Below are 20,190 nucleotides of genomic sequence, written 5' to 3' on the forward strand. Positions count from 1 at the left end.
TTTTTGTGTTTGAAAAAGACAGAGGTAAACCTTTCATTAGTTTAGAAAGGGTTTATTACAGAACTTGTAGAGCTGTTGGTATGTCTTACCAACAAGTTTACAATATTGTAAACAAATCAGACAAGACAGGGACCGTCTCAAAAGCAAAACCGGGACGTAAAACCATCCTTGACAACTTTGACAAGGGAGTACTTAGACGGGCGGTCTACAAACTTTATGAGAAGAATAACATATATTCTAAAGAAGCTACACCAGTTACTTCGTTAAATCTTTGGCCAATGTTCACAACTACATTAAACTGACCGAATTACATCCATATTTATACAATGAAATATACTGTTGACATGCAAAACATTTATTAAAACGTTGCACATTTCTACAATCAATCGATAAGATAACACAAGTGATAGGATTCTTTCCAATGTACAGTAATTCATATGTTTATTTCAAAACAAACACACATACACACATACAAAAATGATACCTTACATAACCGATACGTATACTATACGTACACATATTCAACATTTTGAAGAAAACATCTATTGAGATGACCCTTCCCCCGAGCGTGTGCTCAGGTGTCAATTTCACCTGTCGATACCGTGCATGCTGATGACGTAACACAGGCAGTTAAGTTTTGTATCAAATAACCTCCCACTACCCGTTATTTTTCTAAGTTTTTTGTATTTTCATCAGTAAAAACACATTTTAGGGCATGTCTCAAAATTTATTCCCTCGGTCTACATTAGGTAGATGTTTCTTAAAGTGATATTTGTTATTTAAGTAACTGTAATACCTCCAAATTTTAAATATAAATTTCCGATAGTACTTTAGGACTTATTTAGAATTGGTTTAACAAACAGCCCTAGATGTCTATGATGGCGTTTATCGCCACTTGACAGAATGGAGGGGGTGGGGTAGCCTAGTGGTTAAAGTGTTCGCTCGTCACGCTGAAGACCTGGGTTCGATTCCCCACATGGGTACAATGTGTGAAGCCCATTTCTGGGGTCCCTCACCGTGATATTGCTGGAATATTGCTAAAACCGGCGTAAAACTAAACTCACTCACAAAAATGAAATTTGAAAAGTAAAGCTATAGTTCCCAATTATTTATTTATTTATTTACTTATTTATTTATTTTGCATTTGTTTTTTGTTTGCTTGTTGTTTTGGGGGGTTTTATTGGTTTTGTTGTTGTTGGGGTTTTTTTGGGGGTAGGGCGGGGAGCTAAAAAGGGTTAAATGGAATTTTGATTGATTTTGAAGATTGTTCAACGGTATAATTTATATGTATATTGTGGTGAATGAGGTCTTTCTGATAAGATTTAGGAAGTGTTCATTTGATACGATAGTGGAGTGTGCCTTCTATCAAGATTGTCGGTATGACACATCGGAAACTAGTGGATGTACACAACGACCCTTCACTGACTTGCAAACCACTCCTTCACCAAGTTATAACGTTTATCGTAATTGCCATTTCACAAGCAACCAATCCACAGGGGACTGTGATGTAGTAATTTATGTGGTACACTGCCGTAAACAATGTTTATCGCAAACTTAACGGTATAATTTACAAAACAAACGTTGATGTAAGCTGACACACACGCTTGAACGCCTAACGGAGGAGGTGAACAGAACGGCGGACCACGTGATGTGACGTCACAGGGCGAAGGTGTACACACACTTGTTCACGATGGTAGAAGCATAGTGATGATTTTGGGTATTTCATGGAGCCTTGGGATTATTGAAAATCGGTGATATTTTGTGGAATAATGGATGTCTTAAGCGAAGACCAAGCATTACAGGCTGTTCTTGGTAAGTCATATTACTCTCAAGTAACTTTTATAAACTTTTTGCAAGCATCGCATACCCTTACGAGGCCCACATCGTTGAAAACTTCATAGCCCTTCGTCATGGCCAAGCACAAGGGCCCGACGTCGTCTTAGCCTTGTTTTCTGGCGGAAATCATATGTCAGAATAATTGTCACTGTCCCGTAAGCTTGTAAACATGGCAATGAATCACTGACATTGTCAGTTTCGTGTGTGATCAGTTTTTAAACATGTAATCATGTGATATAGAAAAGATGCCTTGTATTTCTCGCGGTGACGCCTCTCTGATCGTTGTCCTGTCAAATAACAGCGAAATATACACATGTATATTGCTGTCAGTCAAAGAAGTCTACACTGTGGGTGATGTATGGGGGTGTGAAATACACATGGGGCATATCATACAAATGTTTGTTCAACAATCTCCGATGTATTACTGTTAAGAGGGTATAACTCAATCACGCACCTGTTAAAGATAAATGACCTCCTAATTAATCAATTAATCTCTCACGCTAGTTGTTTAGAGTGGAAGTTAAAATATATCAATTGGTTTTGTGCATTTACCTTTAGACTTTTTTCAGATAAAAATATTTAATAAGCCAGTAGTTTGATTTCTGTTTAAATGCATGTGTAATTAATCTTTATAAAACCAGATGCAATAATAACAATGTTCATTAATGTATTGCTGCATATTTGATATATTTGAAACAAATATTAATCCAATGTTTCAATGTTTACCATAACAAAGGAGTATAATACTTATTCTATCTAGTACAACAGAATTTCTATCATTAACGCTAATATCATCTCATGGTCCTAAAAAAAATTCATTAGTTTTTGTAAGTGTTTTTAACATTACTAAATGTGTATCAACAAGATTTAGCTGTATCATACATCTCTGACTCAGTTGGAAAGTTGACTGTTACAATTTCCTTGAAATAACAGAACTGGCCATAATTGTTCCTGAAAAAATCAGGTCAGGAACCAAACACTTGGCCTAATTTTTTTTTTTAATTATTTAACAATCATTTCAATATTTGTTAATTCTCCAGAAACAGGATGTGGTATCCAAAACCTGAATAGCTTGATTGTTTTGGTGCTTTTATTTCCTTTTGAAAGTATTTTTTTAATTAAAATGTTCAAGTTCTTAAACATATGGAGTTCATGAAAGGCATTTGGAGGTTGGACAAACATGAATAGATGACACATTTTATGGATAACAACTAGCTTTTATACTAATTTCACAGCTTTAGCATATGATTCAGCTGATTAAGTTTGCAAGGTTAATTGATATCATTTCAACACAGATTTTAGTTTCACGGTGATATTTTCAGACATATTTGTATTTCACAGCAAGAGCAATGATGATAATACACATCATGCTATATTTAAAATATATAAAAAAAACAATGAATTTCTAATTTCTATTTGACCATATTTTTTCATTAGAACTAGATCTATGACATTGTTAGACCTGACAGCAAAATATATTCTCCTCAACACAGTGAACTTAAATTGAGCATGTTGGGCCTTACAACAACAAAATATTCCACCGAACATACTTCAATACAGTGAACTTGTCAGGCCTTTCAGCATAAGTATAAAATATGAAATCAAAATGTTAGGCCTCATGATAGCAAGGTAACAACACCATAAACATGAATTCAATATGGTAAGCCTTACAACATGAATATTCATAATAATTCACTGATATCTAATCAACATGTCAGGCTAAACTACAAAAATACCCATCCTTACACAACAAATGTGAGATGAAGATTATTTTGTCACTTGTCAAATGTGAGATGAAGATTTTAGGCCTAACAACAAAATATCCTACAGACATTTACTATAAATCAACATGTCTGGCCTTATAATAATTATCCATAATTACGCGATGAAGTGAAATCAACATGTAAGCCTAACAACATAGATATCATTTCTTTAAATGGCATTTATAAGTTGGTGAAATGAACAACAGGGAAACATTGCTTACATTATAATAAAGAAGTTGTAAATCCATAGAATTTCCACGTTGTTCACCATAGATATCCACAATAACTCAATGAATGTGCAATGTTAGGCTTCATATAAAAAATATCCAACCGAAACACAGTGAAATTGAAATATTCAATATTTATTGAATGAAATCAACATGTTATTCCTCGTTCTGCTGTATTTGTCCCTCTCATTTCAAGCACATAATAAACATCAAAGTTGCAGAAAATCTCCAATGTAAATATTTCTGTAGGTGTTTACAAGTTGAAAATGGAAGGCCATTGTCCACTGCAGTCTCATAACTCTCACTTGAGACTGACCACTAGGTTGGTTAGTTTCTATTGTCCAGACCTATGTCATTAGATGGTACACAAGATAGTGGTTGTAGTTTAGGTAATTGAGTGGAGATACCATCTTAATCCATTAGGTCCTTGCATAACCCAGAGACCTCCTGGATGTCACTGACCTTTAGCAGGCTTTCTAAAGAGGTTCAGGAATTCGTCTATGAGGCAACAACAATTTGTTTTCTTCAAATCTGAATTGCTGTAAGCAAAATGAGGAAAACATTAACTCCCAGGCTTGTTTTGACCTCTTGATCATCTTGAAAAAAGTGCTAAGGAAAAAAAATATGTTCAAAATAAGCATATTTTTTTATTCAGATATTTTCTTGAAATATAAATGACGGGGTTGATTTAAGTTTGAAATGTGGGTTAAAATGAAATAAAGAAATAAAAAGAAAACTGATAATATTAAGGAACATGATAAAATAAAAAAATTCTCTGTTTTGAGTGAGTGAGTTTTGATCATCGCATTCAGGATTACTTGTAAATAAATCTGTCTCACCAATAATGACAAGTTAATAGCTTGAACAACCATGATGCCATCTTGTAGAATAACCATGTGATTGATCCATATGTTGGTGAGTTTATTGGACAAGCACTGGACATATGGATAATACATTAAAGATACTTTAGGTCAGGACCTGGAGTGGAGACAAGTTCAAATTCCATACACAGGTACCCAACCCCAGTTTTCTGACCCAGGTAACCATTGTACACCATCTGTCACATTACATTATGTTAGTCCAGTACAGATAGAGAATATATACCAGTTTCTTATGTGTATAATGAACATATTTTTAGAATATACAACTGTATTAAAGGGGGGGTTACACATTTTGTTTTCATTTGACAGCCATCATCTGATATGGAGTGGTGGAGTAGCCTGGTGGTTAAAGCGTTTGCTCATCACACCAGAGACGGGTTCATTTCCCCACATGGGTACAATTTGTGAAGCCCATATCTGGTGTTCCCTGACATGATATTACTGAAATATTGCTTAAAGCGGCATAAAAACTCACGAGTTCACTCGTCACGCCAAAGACCCGGGTTCGATTCCCCACATGGGTACAATGTGTGAAGCCCATTTCTGGTGTCCCCTACCATGATGTTGCTGGAATATTGCTAAAAGCGGCGTAATAACTCACACATTGACTCGTCACGCCAAAGACCCGGGTTCGACTCCCCACATGGGTACAATATGTGAAGCCCATTTCTGGTTTCCCCCGCCGTGATGTTGCTGGAATATTGCTAAAAGCGGCGTAAAACCAAAACTCACTCAGTACAGTAATGACTAACAACAACGTCTTCTATTTATAAGTGCAACGTCTTGATGCAGATTCTTGTATCCCTGCTTGACAAGAGGACTAGAACCTGTATCAGAACATTATACATGTTCTGTGCTGGAGGTTAAACCAAAATATGCAGGTTTTACACAGACTTTTAAAATTGGGGGTCATGGTGACTCACAATATTTAAGTTTGGGAGTCATTTTCAATATTTGGGAGTCATGAAAATTTAAATATTTCTTTGTGTTAATCATTCTCAGTATGTAACTATGTATGTCACACCATCAAATGAAACTACAGCATTGTTCAATTCAAACAGCCAGGATTACTGTCTCCTCTGAGTTCTCTGGAACGATCTGATGATAGCTCTGTAAAAGTCAAACTATCATCGAACAATATCATTGTTTGCTTATCAAATTGATTTTATTGAACTGAATTGTGAGGGCCATCCATAATACTTGCATCAAGCTTGACTCGTATGATAATATTTTGAGAGTCGTTTACAAAATTGTTGCGTCAAATACGCAGGAATCACGTGTCATGTAAAACCCTGAAACACTGCAACAAATGTCTATCAGTTCCCTGAGTGACACGGAATGCACGTGCAGATTAGACATAAACAAATTGTCATCAACCAGTGGGCCTTATTGCCGCTGGTATGACATCAACACAAAGTTATCATCCATTTTGACTTATGTCATCGCTGTCTGAACATGAGCTACTGTCATCCAGAGTGAGTGAGTTTAGTTTTATGCTGCTTTTAGCAATATTCCAGCAAAAATGAAACATACAACTTTATGGATGACAACTTCTTATTTATTGCATAGAGCGACGTTTCCATGTAGATTCTTACATCGTTATCAAGCTAAAAGTGAGATTCGTAAGAATCTACATCGAAACGTCGCTCTATGCAATAAATAAGAAGTTGTCATCCATAAAGTTGTATGTTTCATTTTTGAGTCACCAACTTCTAGAATGCCCATCAAACAATATCACTGTGGGGGGACATCAGGAATGAGCTTCTCACATTGTACCATGTGGGGAATCGAACCCGGGCCTTCGGCATGATGAGCAAACGCTTTAACCACTAGGCTACCCCACTGCCCCCGTGTCAACCAGACATTTAGAATCAAACAGTCACAATGGTGTACAAACTTTGGGTATCTTTTGAAAATTATAATGGTTTCGTACAATTTCGAGACCTTGTGACCTTCCAGCAGTTGTCTCGGAAGTCATTTGTCTGAAAACATAAAAGGAAACCTGTTGTGTCGTGTTTCAGTTTTGCCTGATTATTTGTTAAAGTTCTTTAAGTGCATTTAGAAGTTGGACGAATATGAATACATGACACCTTTTGTGGATAACAACTTCTCTTTATTCTTTATCACGTTTCAGAACTAATTCATGCCTTTTCATCATCACTTGATGAAGGAGTAAGATTAAGCTCAGAAACATTGTGAAAAAGATCACTTGATGAAGAACAAGAATAAGCTCTGAGAAGTTGTGATAAAGAATAAAAAGGTGTTTTACTATCATTAAAAATGTGTACATCATAGGCAACACTTCAGTATTTTCGGTTTTACGGATTCTACCGACTTGACCCATGCTTTTGGTTGCATGCTTCCATCGCAGGTATTGTCTGAATTAATTTCAGTAATACTTAAGGTAGGAGTTGAATTATGAAGCCATATATATAGCCGGTACCTGCTACAAAGCTGACCGGTCTTCGACAAGGAAGAAAGCACTTGACATTGTTGGCGTGCTGATATAGGTCTTAAATGAGGTCCCACCATGATATTTGTGGAATATTGCTAAAAGAGGCATAAAACTATACTCATTTAAATACAATGAGTTAGTGAGTTTAGTTTTATACATCATCAGCTATATCACCAGAAATGGGCAGGTGGAATACAATGCTGGACCTGAACAGAATTTAATGCACTGTGCAAGATGTTCTTTCAAGTATCGACATGGTCTCAGTAATTCCATGTTTAAAAATGTGTCTTTTGGAAAATTGAAAGACAAATTATTTGTTCATTTATTGTCATTCAGCCAAGAAAAATCACATCTTTTAAGCTTGTAATCATGACAGACTTGGTCATAAATTTTGATGCAACTTATATATGTCTAAATGGACAATTGAACATAGCCCAGTAGTTAGGTGTTTGATTGTCATACTGGAGTCTGAGTTCATTTACCCACAATGGTACCATGTGAATGAAGCCCATTCAAGGGTATGCTGAGACTTTGTCAACCATAAGTCTGGCAAACTGGGGAAAAAATCGTTTGTGTGAATATATGTAAGGTTTCTATATTCTTTCCATCAAAGGTATTCTGATATTGCATCCGTTGATGTCAAAGTTACATATGCAGACATTTAGATGTTGAGTTCAGTTTTATGATATCCTGAAATATGATGTGGTGGTTCTTACAAACATTTGAGGGGTCGGCATGGTAGCCTAGTGGTTAAAGCGTTCGCTCATCACGCCGAAGACCGGGTTCGATTCCCCACATGGGTACAATGTGTGAAGCCCATTTCTGGTGTCCCGCACTGTGATATTGCTGGAATATTGCTGGAATATTGCTAAAACCTGTTTAAAACCAAATTCACTCACTCATTATAAACATGTGGTGTACGCTTGGTGACAAATATCAGCCTTTGAAAACACCAAGATGAATGCCTCTCATTTCTGGTGGAACGTTGCTAAACAGGGTGTCAAACCTTGTTCAATCATTCTTTGACATTTTTAGAATAATTAACGTGTTGAAATGTGCTTTGAGATTAGTACTATGTGTGAATTAAAATCGATATTTGAACATTGAGTTTGTTAACATAGTTCTCATAGTTTGTATAAATTGGTTCTCCCGCCAATAGGAGCTAGCCCCTTGTCTTGTCAAGTTCAAATTTCAAATGCCTGCCTGATGACCTCAATTAACCAGACCGTTTATGTTGCCATTCTGTTTTATAGATATGCTGGACTCTTTCGCACACATACATTTGTTTTGGATGAGGTATAAGATGACATTGAAGTAGATTGAAGATGACGACGTCAAGTTTTGAATCTGAGCTACGATTGCGAATAGGTCCTGTGTGTTTAATACAGTAATCTCGTTACGATATGGCTGAAATATTGCCGATGTGACGTTAAATAATAACTCACTCACTCACTCACTTAATACAGTAAAATGGAAATATAATACACAGTATTGTCACTGATGTTTTCCCCCACATCCAGCTTATAGTGAAAACCATTGTCTAATTATCTTACAACCTATTGTCTCATTTTGTCAAACACAAATGCATATAATAATGTTTAACAATTATTCAATTCATCCTTAAAATTAAAACTCAAAGTATTTATTTTCAAGCTCCGCCAGCTTTAAATTTATTAATGCAGGATTTCAAAACAAAATTTTACTCTTTTTGCCGTGTCATTCTACCTGCATGTTGTGCTCGACCAATTCAATGACATCCTAACGCAGACAGTTTATCAAATCCACATTAAAAATTCTTGAGGTTTAAAAATAGCTTCAAAATGGGGGTTATCCTTTATGCCATCAACTGTTATAAACAGTTATAAAAGCTATCATGCAGTAGTAAACATGTTTATTCACCACATCATGAAAGCAAACAATACGCATTCACAGTGATTTCTATAGCAATGAAGCCAAATATCCGCAAGTTAAGCCAGTGGTATTGAATCAAAGCATATTCAGTTGAGAGAAATACAGAGCTCCTGATCTCAACGGACAGATCGGCATTGTGGGTAAGCGTCGTAACTCTCCTTACAGGAAGGGAAAGAAGGAGGAGGATTCAAAGTTCGCGTGATGTGTGTACACACTTGTGTTGACTGGTCAGCTGACTTTTGGTGAAGTGTTGTTTACCGTGTGGACACACGGCTTAATTGCTGGCGATGGTCGCGCAAACCGTCTAGGATGCCTCCATAATTCTCTAAAGAGTTAAATAATGAGGCTGTTCCAATAAAATGGATTTGATGATGTGGCTGAGACAAATATACTGTTCAAAAGAAATTAGGACCACAATGTATTTTGAGTATATTAGGGAATTCTTTCTTGAATAGTTTATGTCTGTGATATTGTAGGCAGTTATCTGTTGTTTTGTTTCAAATTATTTGTTGTTTGTTTTAAACATTCCACATTATTTGTTTATTATATATTTTGTTACTTCTTATACAGCTTTTGGTACAATATTTTTGTAATTTCCAAGAACATATATATTTTAACATGAAACAAAATGGTTTTGGTATTTCTATGTATGATTTGTAAAGAATAAAATAGACATACAACTAAATGTAATAGATATGGTGTCTTTGTTACTTGTTCCAGCATTGGATTTTGTTCATGAAGAAAACCACTTATTTATATGGCCTATGGGGTTTTGTACAGGTCACTTTTGTGTAGCAAGAATATTTCTATATGCTGATTGCTGCGTTCATTAAAACGAAGGTGCAGGAACTTCAGTGTACCATCTGGAAGGAAAACAGAACAAATTATTTTTTAAACATTGACATCAAGCAAGTGCGGAAATGTAACTTTTTTCTGCAGAGTTCTTTACATTTAAACCATTATTATCTTTCCATTGTGAAAGTCTAAATGCTATACTGCCCTGAATTACTTGGAAAATCAGTGTGTTGCATTTGTTGATTGACACTCCTCTGGAGTACCAGTAGATGTTGCCTGGTGTTTCATGTCCGGTATGTCTTGTCAGTTCTTGTCAGTTCTATTTCCTAGCTACCAAGTTCAAAAGTGGAAAAGTGATGTGTACCTTGATCCCTTATTGTCCCATAGCAACCATCTGGCAATGCTTTTCTCATGTCCCTGATCACAAGATGAGGTACCTTCTAGGGTCTACTTAATAATTTGGTATCACATGCTAGTTTTCCATGTAACAAAATACAAATGTCAGGTTTTATTTTCAAGTCATCATATCTTTGCCTTAAACATAAACTGCATCACTAAAAAGTTAAACCAGATTTATTAAAATAACAAAAACAACTACATGCCATTTCAAAGGAATGTCATTTGATTTTGTCCCTTAATTCTTTAGTTCAATGTGTTGATAAAATCTGAGCAGTGGTATTTTTGTGTTTTCATCTGAAAATACATTTCTGAGGATATTTTCCCAGCTTATGTTTATGGACCTGTAGGAGTATGTGAGAAAGTTTCAGGAATAACAATGTTTTTTGTCTGACATGACTCTTGTGAACTATTCCCCCAGGCTATCATGTCATACCTGCAGCTTATGGTGGAATTATACAAGATATAAAACATCCCAACATGCAGCTTTGACTTGTCAGTTTTAGTGAATCAGACGAGAGCATCAACAATATTCAAGCTTTCTCATGGTGGCAAAATCAAACCTTAGCAAACTGGACAGAATGAGGAGTGAATGAGTGAATCATGTTTTACGATGCTTTTAGCAATATTCCAACAGTATCATGGCAGGGTACACCAGAAATCGAACCCGGGTCTTCGGTGTGACGAGTGAACGCTTTAAGCAACTAGGCTAACCCACCACCCCTCATAACAGCTGATATTACCCGGGGATAAGATGTTAAATAGTCCCAACTTCTGAAATTTAACAAAATAAGACAGAAAATGAGAAAAGTTAGGAAGTAAAAATACAGATTTTTTTAAGAAGAATAAGTTCATCATGACAAGCAAATGCTTCAACCATTAGGCTATCCCACCACACCCGAAGACAGCATGAGGAACTGTCCACTTAACAAGATAACACATGACCAGATTATTCATTTTGACCACCCAATCCCTATTTTAGATTAATCTGACTTGGACACAAGACTAGTCTGTCTCACAGTCCCTATTTTCTCTTCCTCCCAGCAAGGCGAGATTTCAACAGGTTTATCCCATTTTGACTCCTTTTCAATTTAATAGGAATTATTTGTTTATGTCAAAATAATATATATTCAGAGACTAAGATTTAGTCTAACACAAGGTTTGTTGATTAGGTCAACTGGTTGAGGAAGTTACCCATAAATGTCTTGGTTTACCAATCTGTTCATCCCAATAATTGATAAAATAGAATTTGTAACTATATATTATTATTAATTAATTTAAAGTAAATTTTTTATCATTTTAGTTACGAAGTGGGCAACTTGTCAATGTTTTGTTCAACATATTTCACTATATTTTAAAAGACCACCAAAGGACCATATATATAATTCTTCAATGTTTTTAATACTTCATGCCTTTGCAAACAAGTAAAACACATTCAATCAAATTTAAAAATTTAAAGATGTACTTTCTCGAAGGGCAGTTGTTGACTATGTATGTATAACCAGCATGCGCAAGATGAACCAGCCAGTGTGTGGACAAAGTCATCACCACCATATCATCGGCTGGGAGATGCTAACACGCTTCACTAGCATTTTGTCAGGGCCCATAGCTATTTTGGAGTGGAGTGTCCCTCGGAATGTTTGTCTTCCTACTGGACGCTATAATCTGCAGGCAGAAAGTACAGATTGGTTGTTGAATAACTGACTAATGTTCTTAACAAATAAGGGCTGTTTTGAGTGTATGTATTTAAATAACAGGTTTGATGGTGGAAATATATTGCATTCTCAATGAATAAAAACAGGAAGTGGATAGAGTTGTGTATGCTTTGTGAGACCTATGTTATGCAAAATGAAAGTGTTTTGGTGAGAAATGTTAAGACTAATTCGTCTGAAGCATGCATGTTAAAGTAAGATGGCACCAACAAGCTGAGAGGAATTATGGATACTCTCCTAAGGGAAGGAATGAGCCTTCACAAGGGATGCAGAGAATTTGTTTGCAAGTAGTCATGTGGAGTTTCAAAAATTCTAAGATGCTAGATTTGGATGGTACTTGGAGGGGGAGGCTAAAAGGATGTTGGAGGAACAGATTATCAGCCCTTCAAAAGGTCTGATCAATGGATGAAAATGTATTTCGTGAGCACAAACTTCAAATTTGTATTTGGTATTTCCTCTGGGAATTTGATGTATTTTTTTGTGTTTTGAATTTTTTTTAAAACTTTTCTTCAACAGGTTGTAATTGTGATATCGTAGATAATTTATTTACATTGATGGTGACAGAAAGTGATTTCTGTTTTGGCATACTCTTTTCGGGTTGAGCGAATAAGAACATGTAACTCTGGGATCTGCATCAGAATAAAGATCCCAAACAACCTAGCTTGCTGTGAAAGGCAACTAAATGGTCTCATGTTCATGATATCAATCACTGGATTGTCTTGTCCAGACTCCATTATTTACAGACCACTGTCATATAGCTTGGTAGTTGCTGTGGGGGCGGTGGGGTAGCCTAGTGGTTAAAGCGTTGGTTCGTCACAGCCAAAGACCGGGTTCGAATCCCCACATGGGTACAATGTGTGAAGCCCATTTCTGGTGTCCCCTGCCATGATGTTGCTGGAATATTGCTAAAAGCGGCGTAAAACCAAACTCAGTCAGTCAGTCAGTGGTAGTTGCTGTGTTTGACGTTAAACAGAACAACAAACTGAAAACAAATGCAAGACAAAGGGGACCTATTCTGTCCTGGAATCCCTCTAAAAATATGAGACTGTGCCAGCAGGGTAGCATTGTGGTTTAGGTGTTGCACTTCACACCAAATACCAGGGTTCGATCCCCACATTGGTGCTATATGTGCATCTCTTTCTAGTGTGCCACCCAATGATAATGTTAGAAAACTGCAAGTGGAGTAGAATCTTACTAACACTCTTAGCTGAATCTGGTTGAACATGTGACATTATACACAGAAAGTGTAGATCAATCGGGCCCACTGATGATTTATTAGCTGTCTTCGCACATATAGCTGTAACAGTGCTCACCTGTGTCTGCTCAGAACACATTCACATATTCTCACATTCACATATCCTCATACTCACATTCACATATTCTTACAGTCACATATTCTCACAGTCACACATTTCGTACTTGCATTTACTGTTGTATCACAAAAACTGTGGAGCATTTCAAGATAGAGTGAGAGAGAGAGTGTGATTAAACTCAGGACTGAACATCATTTCTATTTCGTCTCGACTTATTTCATTAGTCTCAGTTGATTACATTCATTTACAAACTTTTATTTATATACATTACATAAGGATTAATTATACCAGTACACTCAGGCGACTTATTTCACAACAAGTTCAACATCTTACACTGACCGGGTACAGCTAATGGCTGCTGACTCCACTTCCTTCCTGACAGGAAGTGACAGAATGACATGCTCAGTTGGTCTTCATCATGTTAGCACTTCAATAGCCTGTTGTAGTGTGTAGATGTACTCGTGAGAAACTAGGACAATCAGGGCATTTTGTTTTTATGTTGTTTCCATTGTGGTCCACCTCTAAATCATGAATGAAAAGATAAAAAGTTCAGTTTAACTCTCTACTTATTATTTCATAGCCTGTTGTTGCTTCTCACAGCAGTGTGTTGATTTGTTGCCATTTAATTGCTTCATTCTGTAACTACTCATGTTACAATTTATACAAAATCCAGAATAAAACGAGAATATTTGTGAATTCATTTCTGGTGTCTCCCCCCCCCCCGGTGATATAGCTGGAACATTGCTAAAAGCGGTGTAAAACCATACTCATTCATTCACTCACTCACTCACTCACTCACTCACTCACTCACTCACCATTATCATTGTGGAGCTATACTGGTGTGTAGAAATTTTGATGTTATCAATAGTACAAGAGTTCCTTTGGAGTTGGGCGGTGGGGTAGCCTAGTGGTTAAAGCGTTGGCTCGTCACACCGAAGACCCGGGTTCGAATCCCCACATGGGTACAATGTGTGAAGCCCATTTCTGGTGTCCCCCGCCATGATGTCTTCTTGCTGGAATATTGCTAAAAGCGGCGTAAAACCAAACTCAGTCAGTCAGTCCTTTGGAGTTTGGTGTATTGAAATTATCAGTCATAACTGAGTTTGTCATGGAGAGAATTTGGTAAAACTTCAGCTGGGGACACCCCAACTAAGCAACTGATGAAACTTTTGGATGACAGTCAAATGCTTGACAGTTATCTGCCCTTGGTTTTATTACATTTGTGTCAAAGAAAAATGATGCATGATACATCATGAAAGATGAACTGGTTGGAAAGTGTTTGGGGTTGTGACGGAGGACCAGGTAGGAACTTCCTTGTAGTACAATGCTAATGGCACACTTAAAATTGTAATGGCCTATTTGAAATAATTCACATTGCCTGAAGGCACACAGAGATCATATTTCTTCATTTAGATATATCCCAATGAATCCCATGATGATGTTCATTATATAGTGGGTGATGAAGGTACTATTCAACAAGTAAACATTATAACACATCTGAAGTAGATACACAACCATTCAGCATTTATTTTTTCTGTGATATTTTAGTATAATTTCTGTAATTTTAGTTTAGTTTGGGTAAAGTGTTCTCTCGTCAAGCCGAAGACCTCTCTAGTGGATAGAGAGTCTGATCGGAAAGGGGAAGAACGTTATTTGGATCCCACGCTGTGTCACACCAGATTTTAAAAAATGGTACTTGATGTTGCCATGCCTGCCTCTTTGCATCAAAGGGATAAACAGTACAACTCAGCTCGGAATTGGTGTACTGTGTTATCGTGGGGCAACCACGATGAAAATGTTGGCGTTAGCATGGACTACTAGCGACATTCTCACACAGAGGTGAGGTGAGGTGAAATTGGGTTTAACGTCGTGCTGGAGTATATTTCGCTCATATGACGACGTGCATGTGTGTGTATGTGTATGTGCGGCTGCTTGTACTAGCCCAGACTGAAGCTGGTTTTATAGTGCTAGCCCACTGAGATACCATGCCGCAGTCAAGCATTAATACCCCACTCAGACACATTATACTGACTCCGAGCCGACCAGTCCTTGTTGTACCAATTAATGCTGAGCGCCAGACAGGGACCAACAAGTACCATATTTTAACGTCATTTGGTATGACGGGCGGCCAGGGAACGAACCCGCGACCTTCCGCTCTCTGGGCGGACTCTCTATCCACTACACCACGGAGGCGGTTCTCACACAAATGCATGCATGCACATCAATATGAAAGTGCAAACATTTTTATTGTAACTGTAATATATAACTTTTGCTGTCTCGGATTCAAAGTGTACTCCTGATCTGCGGATGAACCCCTTGTCCACATGACCAAAGAGATTAACCTCATCCGCAGGCTGACTTACTGAATTCATGCCCTGCCACACAATGTAAACCCCATTTCATGTACAATGTTAACCCCATTTCATGTACAGTATGGGTGGTGGGGTAGCCAAGTGGTTAAAGCATTCACTCATGACACTGAAAACCCGGTTCGATTCCCCACATGGGTACAATGTGTGAATCCCATTTCTGATGTTCCCTGGCGTGATATTGCTGGAATATTGCTAAAAGCGGCGTAAAACCAAACTCACTCACTCATGTACAATGTAAACCCAATTTCTTGTAACCTGTAACTCATAGTACTTTCAATAATTCGTGCAAAGTTTCTGTTTTTCTGACATGTTCAGCTTTATATTACCACCCAGACCCCAGTATCCCGTTACATGGCACAAAGTGCTATTGACCCTCGTCTCAAGACCCCTAAAATATCGCCAAGAAAGTGAACTGTGTTTGTCAAAGGTATCCGCAGCTTGTGAGCATCGCAGCTGCTTCCCATTGATCGGCTGGTGAGGTATGACATTCGTTAATTGTGTGCCAGAGATTAGGGTAGAGGGACAGAGATTTAATATTGATATCTGCGCCCATTAAGTGATTGTTAGCGACTCAAAGTGATTTTAGTTGACAATCATTGATCCGCAATGTTTCATGTTCTGTTAATGTCAACACGTTTTTACCAGTAAGTCAAATTTAGCATGAGAAATGGAAGATTCGAGAGACCTATATACCTGTGCTCAGTGATCTGATGACATTCTGAAAATGATTTAATTGAAAGATAATCGAACCAAACAAATGTGGAAAGGTGTGTATTGATTTGTGTGTGAAGAGAAGGAGGAACTAGTTGTAAGGGAAAACTGACGAGAAAGTGACCATTATTTGTTTTGAGTGTTTCAATGGATGGGTGTTACATGAGATTAATGTGTGTAAATGTAAGAACTTCAGTGACTAATGAATGAATTTGAATCAAGCCTAAAGGAACTGCTTCTTCAAACTGTGACAGTGATTCCCATTGGTTAAGATATAAAGAGGGTAACTCGACAACTCATTTGGCTTTTTAAAATTTATAAGTTTATTGGTCGTCTTTTGGTGTTATGATGCCATGTTTAAGGCAAGAAAAACCAAAAAAGCTTGCCTTTAATTATTTTCTCATTTTTGATAATATTCATAATATGTAACAAAATAATTGACTTCATAATACTTGCAAGTCTAAATACATTGCTACAGTTTTATACGAGTAGCATAACTTGTTACACATATTGCCATAATGTTTCATAAGGCAGCGGTGGGGTAGCCTACTGGTTAAAGCATTTGCTGGTCACACCGAAGATCTGAGTTCGATTCCCCTCATGGGTACATTGTGTGAAGCCTATTTCTGGTGTCCCCCATCGTGATATTGATGAAACAATGTTAAAAGCTGCATAAAACTAAATTGACTCACTGTTTCATAAATTTGTCATGTAAAAGGTGACTGACAGTATCTGGTGTCATGCTTGCCAACTCGCTTGTCATCATCTACCAGTTGTATATATATCCATGCTCATGACGTCAGTCATTGGATAGTCTGGTCCAGACCTGAAGTTTCACAGACCAGCGTCATATACTGGTAGCTGAAATATTGCTGAGTGCTGTGTTATACAACCTACAAACAAACAAACATCAGAAAGATATGTTTTCTTTGATGTCATCTCCGAACAGTGTTGAAGTATGACAACAATTTATTATTTGGCACCACAATAGTAAAACATTGTTCACCAGCATTAATTGCGTGAAATATAGCTTGATATGTTCAACAACCTTACGGACATCAAAACAAAGTTGAAAAGCTGTGTTTATTACCCTGAAATGAAGCTTTTAAAATTTGGAAATGTATGTAAAAAGGATCAGCTGAAAATAGATGTCCTTAGCACCTAAATTTTTTTTTATTTGAGTAGTTCTGTATGTCACTGAAAACTTTGTACCAAGTCTGTACGCCGTACCGATGATGAATGCTAAGTCATTCATATCGCAAGCGTTTGTCTTTGATATGAAGAAACTCAAGTGGATTTATAAACGACATCAATCAAGTATTTTTCTCCATATCTTATGCATTACCACATGCCCGTAGGATAAATGATTTGTCAAGTTGAACGGAATTCTTGAATAGCTTATAATTTAAATATGAAATGGCTTTGAATGTTTGTTTGGTCATGCTTGAGGTACAGGAAATAGCATGGCTTACTGGTGGGATCACAGGTTTTTTTCAAATATTTTAGAACAGTGTTCATAAATCATCTCAGTGTTCATTCCTCAAGGCAATGTGGACAAAATACTAGTTATTGCTATCAAACACGACGTAAAGTAACACCTTTGTCATGTACAGAACTGAGGCACCACTTTTTGATTATTTTGTTGTGACATATTTGACTGACCCGGGTCAAAATTAGAATCAGAAAATAAGTTGAGAATAGCTCACATTTTATTGTTTCACTGATTCTCTTTCTTTAGATCACCAAAATAAATAAGATATGACAAAAAAATAACATAAATGTTGTTTTCTAAATTATAACTGAGCAAATTCATAGAATATTCTCCTGCCTCTGCAGAGAAAAGATGAAGAGAAAAAAACCCGATGATGGGGGCATATCAATTCAACTCACAAGAAGTTAGGGGCCATCTGATTGTTGATCTCTCATGCTGAAATGAAAACATTTCACGGAGCACTAGATTTTTGCACCTTTCTAAACTATGTACTGTATGGTACTTTATAGAATTATAGTTGCACCCATTTGTCCTAAAAAATGACCACCTATTGAACGAAAGTATTACCTGTGGTCTAAATCTAGGTTTTAAGAAATGAAAATATTATGGCATATTCGATTTGAGGTAAACATTTTAGATAATGAACTCTTAGTGAAAAACTTCAACAAATTACAAAAGAATATTATCAATCAAATTTATTTTTTAACCAGAATTTTGTACGAGTTAAAATTTAAGATACATTTATTGTAAAAAAAAAAAAGAGTAAAGGTTTTTAATCACTTTTGTTTTAATTCTCAACTTTTGTGGAACAAATATTAAATAGGTTACATTTACCATAAAGCAAGAATTTTGGTTAAATTCTTTTAATTTTAACAATTGTTTAAAAAATATATAATCCAAGGTACACTGATAAGCTGTTAAGACAAGAAATGAATATGGCTTAAAGAAAAACAGTATGCAGGATCATCTCAAACTGCAACATTAATAATAGTCCATTCACCATGAACACTGATAACGTTCCAGTAACCCTGTATCACGTTGGAAGGTGGATGATTAGTGATATCGTTAACGACCTGACAGGTGATAATGTTGATTTGATGGACATTCCATCTATCTGTTGCAACATTCTAAAGGCTATCAGTAACAGGTGATTATCATTTAGTATACACTGGTGACATACCTGTTGTTATCAACCACTTCGTAAACACTGGGCGACATCTTTGTTACTAAGCTGTGTGTTTGACTCTCTGATATATTGAGATGAATTTTACGAAGGATTTTGATTGTGAACTCTTGCCCTAACAGAACCTAAGAATCAGTACTACTATCTATTGTTTAAATCACTTAAATCCAGTTGCTACTAATATCTGGTGTCAAAATGTACAGCAACTGAATAAATGTCCATAAAATGTAACAAAATAAAAGACATTATCTTTTAATAATTTAGTTTTGAATTTAAAAGTAATGGGATAATGAGTGTTATCACGCGCCCGTGGAAGATACTGCAGTGTGATATATTTACAGCAACATTACACTAGCGTGATACCGCTAGACGTATGACATCATAATGGTTTACAGTTATGATGTCACAATGCTAATACCTCTGTCACAATGGTATTAGACCTTCCTTGACTCGCGAAAAGTTGAGCCTTGACTCGCGGAAAGCTGAGAGTCATCACACTGTAGGCAGTTTCTATCAATTTCTATCAGTTTATGTTAGAGAGTAATAAACAGAATGTTAAACAATGTTAAACAGAATGTTAAACGAGTTAATGATTTCGCTTGTTTGATACTAAATCTTTCACATGTTTAATAAAAATGGTTTTACATGGAAGGTCGTTTAGTATCCCCGATACAGCAAGACAACAATGATAACAACAATAATAGCAATAAAAATCAACAACAGATACCAACAGTAGTAACAACAGTAGCAATATTAGCAGTAACATCTGATTTTCACCGTCACAACACCAGTGATACTAACAAATGATCAGTAGTAAAACAAACTATTGTAATTATTATCCCGCAGCGGGTGATATAGTATTAGGCTCTGTCCATCCATCTGTACGTACGTACAAATTGGAATATCTAAAGAGCCGTTGACTGGATTCTTTTCATATTTGGCACCTAGGTTCATCACAGTAAAAGAAAGGTCCCAGTCAGGTTTGGTGGCCTTGACCTTCATTTCAAGGTCACAAGGGGACTTTAACGTTTTACCCTTGTCAGCGAGATATCTCAAGAACCGTTCACTGGATTTTCGTCATATTCAACACCCAACTTTATCTAGGGAAGGCACAGGGCCCAGTCGATTTTGGTGACCTTCACC

General features: G+C 36.6%; 1 protein-coding gene across 1 annotated transcript in view; it reads left to right on the plus strand.

The window, feature by feature from the left end:
• The first annotated feature begins 1,545 nt into the window (after positions 1-1,545).
• Positions 1,546-20,190, plus strand: part of LOC124281768 (myelin regulatory factor-like) — a 99,857-nt gene continuing 81,212 nt past the window's right edge. The window contains 1 exon segment of the mRNA XM_046717741.1: positions 1,546-1,812. Within this exon segment, the coding sequence (XP_046573697.1) occupies positions 1,770-1,812 (43 nt within the window). The 5' untranslated portion in view covers positions 1,546-1,769.

This window comes from Haliotis rubra, unplaced genomic scaffold (assembly GCF_003918875.1).
Source record: "Haliotis rubra isolate DU_JTF1 unplaced genomic scaffold, ASM391887v1 Scf29, whole genome shotgun sequence".
NCBI lineage: Eukaryota > Metazoa > Mollusca > Gastropoda > Lepetellida > Haliotidae > Haliotis > Haliotis rubra.